Source organism: Ambystoma mexicanum, chromosome 4q (assembly GCF_040938575.1).
Source record: "Ambystoma mexicanum isolate Mex_15411 chromosome 4q, UKY_AmexF1_1, whole genome shotgun sequence".
NCBI classification, from domain to species: Eukaryota; Metazoa; Chordata; class Amphibia; order Caudata; family Ambystomatidae; genus Ambystoma; species Ambystoma mexicanum.
The window spans coordinates 22,933,006-22,941,262 of record NC_090928.1 but is presented as its reverse complement, the minus strand read 5'-3'; the positions used below and the strand labels follow the sequence as shown (position 1 = coordinate 22,941,262).

Below are 8,257 nucleotides of genomic sequence, written 5' to 3'. Positions count from 1 at the left end.
TAAAGTGTCTACCAGTGTTTTTTTTCAAAACAGTCTTCTGAGAGTTAATGGCTTAATTGGAGTAATAAACCTCTACTGGTGTAATAGAAATGTCAACCAGGCCTATATTCAGCCACTCGAATTATAGACACTCTGCCTGTCCTTCACTAAAGTACTGTTAAAACAAGCATTAGCAAAGCCAACAGTTTTGGCTTTTGTATAAGTATTAGGCATTTGCCAGGCATTGGCTAGGTATTTGCACCATTTTCCACCGGCTACCATCAATGACCAGTTAGTACCATATGGATGTGCCTGGCAAGTGCCTTTCCCCTGACTACATAAAAGCCCAAACCTTTGGCATTGTCAATGCCTATATTTTTTTACCAGCGATTCACACCCTCTTTCTACCGGTCTTGATTGGGTGCCATCATCCAGAAAGGTGCTAATTGTAATTGTGGAATTAACTTCCTCATCGCTGCTTCATCTTGAATTACCAAGTTTTTAAACTTTGTTTAAGAATTTAGTTATAAAGTTTGTAAATTCATTTGAACAATTAATAACGGTGGTTTGCAAAATATAACACTAATAAATTGAAGTACATCGGCATTAAAATCAACACATTCTGCTACAGAGAATAGCACTTTCCCAAGTCCCTTTGAAGAACACATTAATTCCAGTACCTTATTAGGCTAATCATTTATTTATTTATTTTACATTTATAAAGCGCACAAAACCATCGCCATCACGGCGCTGAATAATACTACTCGTACTAGTTTAAACATGCTCAGTCTCCATGATAGTCCACTTTAATGGTTATTTTTCCACAAACAAGTGTGGATTTCTTAGAAAGTGGTTGTGCAGGTAAGGAAAGTGAGTGTTGTTTCCTGCAGGGTGATGCATAAGGCACTTGTAGAAATTGCTCTGCCAAATCTGTGGGTTTTAGAAGAACCCCATCCTGGACCGCCTCTGCTGAGATGGCTTTTGGTAAACATGATGGGGAATCAAAACCCTCCCCGGCCACAGGTCCATCCGTATGTTCACTGAGGTCACTACTTACAGATGAATGGTCTGCAACATTGCTTTCATCCGGAGTGGGCGAATCAGAGGGGCAAAAGAGGGAGGAAATTCCAGTGACATTGGAACTCGTTCTTCTCCGTGGAAATGGCGGGTGCTCGTGTGTGGGACACATACCTCCGCTTGTCTGTACATCATGACAGATGCTGCGTAGCGCTTTTTGGAATCGTTTGTTAAGTAAAGCATAAAGGAAGGGGTTAATGTCTGAACTGAGAAGAGAAAGCCAGTAAGCTATTGTAACGACTGATGGCGGTATGCTACTCGTCTTCTTTGTGTATGTTTTTTCTATGGACTGAGTAAGACTGACGATCACGTACGGAATCCAGCAACACGTGAAAACAAGGATAACAAGCAGAAGCCGGAAGCGTCCATGGCTATCTCGCGCCTGGCAGTCATTCTGAGACAGGTCTTCATTTGCGTTTGGCGTACACTGCATATCCCGAAAGTAGCTGGCGATAGACTGAGTGTCACAGGAGTAAACTTCTGCTAAAAGCTTGCAGTTCACAAAATAAATTAATCTGGAGCATGTTGGTTTCTCTACCTCCGAGGCGTTTGTCCGGGTGGAATTTCTGCGCAATTGATTCTCCAAATTATGAATCCTCTCAACATGCGCTCTCGCGATACTGACTATTTTCAAGTAACAGAAAATCATGATACTTATTGGCAGGAAAACAGAAAAGACAGCAAAGAAAACTGTGTGTCCACTGCTGCCGGTCCAGTCTGTATGGCAAGTGTGTTTATCTGGAACATACGTGATACGCCCCCACCCGACCAAGGGCGGGAGGCTGCTGAGCAAAGCTTGAAGCCAGATCCACGTGATAGTGGCCCAGGTCCTTTGGTTGCTTCGAGGGCTGTCATGCTGTAAGCAGTCCACAATCGTCCAGTAGCGGTCCAGGGCAATGGCTGCCACACTTAGCGTCGATGCGGAGGAGTATACGGAGGACGTGTACCCCACAAACAAGCAGAGCTCCTATACAATTAAAATGAAAAAAAAGTAAATAGGACACAGAAATTATGAAAGTACGATAATCTACATCATATTGCTACACAAAACAAGACCGTGAATCTATGTGTTTCCTTAAAAATGCATGCTTTGTTTAAGTCAGCATCCTTATGTGGTAAATCTAAAATCATACTTTCATTAGTATTGTGATTGTAAACTATACTGGATACTTGCTTAAAATGTTACATAAGTTATTTTTTAATTTCAGGTTGTGACTGGTTCCACTATCGTAAGTAGTTTTCAAACAAGTACCAGTCACACATGGAGGACGACCCCCCTAGCAGCTGAGGAGAGAGGAAGTCGATCCACAAATGGAAAAAAACGAAAAAGTTGAAATGCCTCAGCAGGGCACCAGGTGAATAGCTTGGGCTGTGGGTCGTTACTAGCCATGTTCGTCCTCCTGAACAGGCATGAAAGCCACATTGACACCCCAGGGTTCATCTGGGGTGCGAATGCCTTTCATTATTTTTCCTAGGGATGTTCGGAGTGCGAAGAGAAAAAAATGAAACTCGCACCATATGAAAAAGTCCATATGGAAAAGGGACTAAGTTCCTTTTCTATGTTTTACAGAGCTTCGATCGGGATGGTAAGTGGGAACAGATGGTGGGGGTGAGTAAGGGGTTCAGGGGATTTTGGGGGAGAGTGGAGTGGGGAGGCAACAGGGAGATGCTACCAACATTAACCAAAAATAAAAAGGGGGGAAGGGCCTTGGGTGGCTGGGACAGCGGGCGAAGATTGTCTATTCTCGCCTGCTGTTCCAGCCACCTGATTGGCTGAGCACCCTTGCCCAAGTGCGAATGCATTTGAAATGCATTTTATATCCCCCTCTTGCTGCCCGTAATGTTTGCTGTCCCCCACCCCCTCTTGCTGCCCGTGATGTTTGCTGTGTCCCCCACCGCTCCCCCTCTTGCTGCCCTTGATGTCCGCTGTGTCCCCAAGTCCCCTTCTGGCTGCCTTTGTAAACCCTCTCCTTCTATTCCCTCTATAGCTAACCTTTGCAGGAGTTTGTCGTGATACATTTTGGTTTGCCATCACCGACCTGTGACCAATGCTTGAATTTGACTTTTATGGACTCATTTGGCTCTGGGTACTTACCTGTAAGGGAGAATTCTCTCTTTAGGCTGAATTTCCTAACCTAGTGAGTCCCCCAGCAGCTTTGCTGGATTTCTGGAGTTTGTTTTTTCCTCCTGCCAGAGTGAGACTTTTTCCTCCCACTCTTGGACATGATTAATGGTATTCCTTTGACTGGTACTGTGTTTTATGGGCTATGGGGTCCTTTATTTCATAGGGTCTCATGTGTTTTTTCCTATGTGTGTTACACAGCACCCTCCGTGCAGTAACACAGGCGTGTCATAGTGACACCCCACCATAGACTCCATACCCTGGGACTGACTACTGTCTCCCAGGGCATGTAAAGTCACCATTGGCTTTACTAGTCCCAAATTATTAACAGAAACCAGTACAAACCATCATATTGTGGACGTACTGGTCGGGGCAATTCGATTGCCCCGGGGTCTGTTAGTCGAGGGGGCACGTCTCCATCCCCCCTGATCGAGTTTTGGCTGGTGGCAGTGGAAACTACTTTTTATATTCGACCGCGAATATTCTCGAACATACCACCGGTTTATTTAATTAATATTAATTCTCCGGTTGGTATTTTTTGCCAAGACTCGATTCTAAAATGGCGTTTGTGTTCTCTTCTGTGACTCCAACCCAAGTCAAGCCCTTTGTTCCACTTTTTTGGCGGGCTTCTCCACAGAAGCCTCCAAAAGTGGTGCCACTCTGTCTGGGTACCACAGGGGGTGTGGGAGGGGGTTTAGGCACCCTGGACCGAGTTACCCTGGTAACTCAGGTTGCACTCTTGTGTGATTGGCCCAAGTGGTGAGCCGGCCGACCACTTAGCATGTTTGATTGACAGCTAGGCTGAGTGAATGGGGGTTTTCTGCATAAAAGCAGGGCTTTGGGGACTGGAACTTCAGAAGTCGCCACAGGACCTGAGAATCCGACGCGGGAGAAGCTGAGCCGACCTACCACGACGACACCACCGGTGGAGCCCTGCAGAACCGACTCACCACTTCCCGACGACAGAGAAGATCTCCCGGCTGGAGAGGCTTCTTCCCCTGACTGGTGGGCACAACCAGTTTACCTTTCTTTCTTCGCACCCCAGCCCGGTTTGTGAACTGCCCATGCCAAGCAACCCGGCAGCCGGATAACCACTCACCGCTGAACCGCGAATCACTGGATCGCTCCTTGTACCTGAGAAACTCCGCGGCTGGTTTCTTCCCTGGCAGTGCAACGGACTCCTGTCTTCCTCCACGACGAGATCCTCTCTTCCCCCAGAAGAAGCACCGACTTGCACCCGCTACCAGGAACAACTGCCCCCGCTGGAGCGTTCTCACCACTTTGAGGTACCGTGTCCGCCAGGCCTCCCTTTCTAAAGATTGCTACAAGGTAATAACTCCTTAACCTTCTGGACTGGGCTGGCCGCCTTGACCCTCTAACTGGTCCCTTTCTGTGGTCCAACTCCTATTTGAACCTTTACAAGACTTTTGTGCACTGCAGCTGTGTGACCTTGGACACATTTCGTTTTGATCCTCTTAAAGTGGATCCGGCCTCTTGAACTCTAACTCCACGGTTTTACTTTGTCTTCCTCTCTTGTTATGTTCTGGTAAAAGTGTTGGGATCTGTTTCAACTTGTTCTCTGCTTTTCTCTCCCTTTTTAAAACGAACTATTAGAGTGCCATCTACGTTAAGCGCTCACCGCTGTCTGAAAATAAGTGGGGCTTTACTTAAGACTTGTCTAATATTCTTTTAAGGGAGTGTATTTATTTTAGTGACTGTGTTTTTGAATTGCTTACTATTAGTGCCTGTGTGTTTTTCTAGATGTGATTTTAAATAAATAATTATATCTCTTTTACACCAAGCCCTGGTCAGTGTTTACTTGTTCTATTGTGTGCTCTTGACCTATTGGGAATACTCTGTATACTGCCTAACTCTTCTTGAGGGAAGTCTGACGGTGGTCAGTCAAAATCTCGAAAACAAAATCTCGAATGACAAAAAGCCCGAAACAAAAATCTCGAAAAAAAAAAATATCGAATTTTTTATTTATTTATTTATATATGTTTTTGGGGTCAGGTAAGTAAAAAAAGGGGGTAAAATAAAAAAAAATGAAAAAAGGGGGGTTGGGGGGAACCCCCCCATTTTGAAAAAAAACACATTGAAAAAAAAATTCGATATTTTTTTTTTCGGCCTTTTGTATTCGAGATTTTTGTTTTCGAGATTTTTTGATTCGGTATTATCACTATGAACCAAGTCTGACTGCTCAGCCACAGCTACCAAGTGAATCTGTGTGGTACAGACTGCTACCAAGTGGGTTTACTGCCAAACACCTGTAGTCCTAAATCTTTTGCAGTGGTCCCAGAAGGAACTGCACAGGTTTCTGCCTAACATTACTCATCTGGACTTCTATTCTCATGCTGGATTCCCCTGCATCTCGAACGCAGGGTGGCCATGCCCATCGTCATCTTGAATCCTTGCTTGCATTGCTGTTCTCTTGCAAGATCATGTGTTATTATTGACTTCTGCAACAGCTCACGCTCTCTTCTCTCCTTCCTCCCTTCTCCTCTCTCCTCCCCTACCTCTCTCTATGTACTTACTCTATCGGAATTGTCCTCGGACCAAGTATGGTAGCAACCATGTTTGTCTCCTCCCCCTCCCCTACTTGTTTTTTTCTCCTGCCCCCCTCCAGCACTATTTGAAATATCGTCAGGACCAGTACGATAGTTGCTTGTTTTGTTCCTCTACCTCCTTTCTGTTCCTGTTCTCCCCTTCCTCTCATCAATCTCCGGCTCTACCAGAAATGTCGTCAGGCCTAGTACGGTTGTTGCCTGTCTGTTCCCATTTCCTTCCCATTCACCCCCCCCCCTCCCTGGTTTGTGTTTTAGCTCTTGCACTATCTGAAATGTCGGCAGGCCGAGTACGATAGTTAATTTCACATTCTTATTATTGGTGACCTGTAAGAATGTCACTGTATTTTTCCATTATCCCCTCCCTTGCCTTGAAGCGCTTTGAAACACATTGTGTATAGGCGCTATATAAATAAACTATCATATCATATCATTTAGCCTGGAGGGAAGCAAAGAGGAATGATAGCACAGGGAGGAAGACATGAAAGCATGGGGGGGGATTAAGTGCAGTACTGGGGGGTGAGGGAAGCACTGTGACCGGAGAAATAAGAACAAAATGGGCGCACAAGGGAGAATAAAACACTCCAATAGATGAAAGCCGTCCAGCAACAGCACACAAGAGCACTGCACAAAATGTGAAGGAAGGAGTGACAGCGCAAGTGGGAGGAGGAATGACAGGGCAAAGTGGGCGCACTAACAGCACAAAGGGGGGCCTGATCCACAGCACAGAGGTGGACGTAGTGACCATACTAGAGGTGAAAGGAGCGACAGCGCAAGGGGGGGTGACTATGTAAGGGGGAGGAAGACAGTGCAAGGGGAATGAGCAACAGCGCAAGTGAGAGGTGTGACAGCATAAGGGGAGGAGCGACATCACAAGGGAGAAGGATCAACAGTGCAAGGAGGAAGTAGGGACAGTGCAAGGGTGAAGAGACAACGCAAAAGGGAAGGAGGGACAGCACTATGGTGAGGAGGGCAAGCGCAAGGGGGGACAGAGCAAGGAGGGAGGTGAGGAAATAAGGGCTCCAGGCAGCAGTGATGAAGAAACAGTAATTTATTTCATTGTAGCGACAGCGGCCTATGAGAGCCGAGTGCCAACATGGCTCTCTCCCTGCAGTCTCTACTGTAACTCATCAACATTCTTAGAATAACATTCTTAGAACTTAATGAGCTCATAGTGCAGCTCAATGTTTAAGTAGGATCTGGTAATACATTTTTATGAACTTGTTTTAACTTACACTTACATCATAACACATCTCATCCCTTATGTGCATACAGCTGTTTACTCCACATAATAATCCTTAAACCAGCTGGGTTTGTTCTTGACTCTATTTGAATGTGTCTCTGCTGCAGACATTGAATTGTTGTCATCCTTGGAACACTTATCTATGACACTAGAGTCTCTGATACTGTTATTAGCAAATTCGCCATTGTCATGTTCACCATTGTCATGTTTATCATGTGCATTGTCCTTCATGCATTCTGGACATTTCACAATTCTGGACATTGACCAACACTCCCCCCCTTCTACAATTACTACATTGTTTCTTACCGCAGATATTTTCTTGGGACCAATGTATTTGCTTTCTACACATTTGGGAGTGAATCTAGGGTTCTTTATGAGAATACAATCTCCCACTTTCCAGGTATTACTTTTGACACTCTTGTCCTCATCAAATCTTTCTTTGTACACCTCCTGTGCTTCTTTGATGAGAGTCATAATTCTCTCGCGATCAATGTTGGAACTCTTGGCTAAGTCCATCCACCCTGGACATAGTTTTGTTCCAGGTTGTCTCCCTTTCAATGACATGAACGGAGATACATTTGTAACTGAGTGTGGTGTGGTACAGTAGTTCCATATCATTTCTCTTACTACACCAAACCATCTTAGATTAGAAGCCATAGCCAATTGCAAACCACCCTTTATGAACCTATTGGCTCTCTCAACGAGGCCGTTTGTCCTTGGATGATATAAAGCAGTTCTAGTGTGTTTGATGCAAAATTTCTTCAAGAAAGTTAACATCCTTTCAGAACAGAATTGTACTCCGTTATCAGTGATTAATTCTGTCGGGAAACCCTCCCTGTAAAACACTTCCTCGAAGAATAACACCATCTCTGCAGTGGTTGCCTCACGCAAAGCCTTCCATTCAATCCATTTGGAATGGTAGTCTACTAACACAACAATGTATTTATACCCATTGTCAAGGTTTTGTAATGGTCCTATCAAATCAACTGCAACTTTTTGCCATGGTTCACTCGGTACTTTGACAGGATTTATTGGTACTTCTCTAACCATCTTGGTCTTGTCACTCTTACCACACTCTCTACAACCCCTAACACACTTCTCTGCATCGCTGTCAATCCCGGGCCACCAGAAATATTGCCGCAAATATCTGTTTGTTCCTCCCATGCCCAGGTGACCTTGATGTGCTATATTTACTAAATAAGATCTGACTCCACTGGGGGGTATTATCTTATTTCCTTTTCTAAGTTTACATCCGTCCTCAGACATACTTAA

The 8,257-nt window shown here is 44.9% G+C and overlaps 1 protein-coding gene across 1 annotated transcript in view; it reads right to left on the bottom strand.

Moving 5' to 3' along the window:
• Positions 1 to 672: 672 nt before the first annotated feature.
• Positions 673 to 8,257, bottom strand: part of LOC138468463 (5-hydroxytryptamine receptor 1F-like) — a 333,504-nt gene continuing 325,919 nt past the window's right edge. The window contains exon 3 of the mRNA XM_069608999.1: positions 673 to 2,023. Coding sequence (XP_069465100.1) covers positions 764 to 2,023 — 1,260 coding nt within the window. The 3' untranslated portion in view covers positions 673 to 763. The remainder of the gene's footprint in view (positions 2,024 to 8,257) is intronic.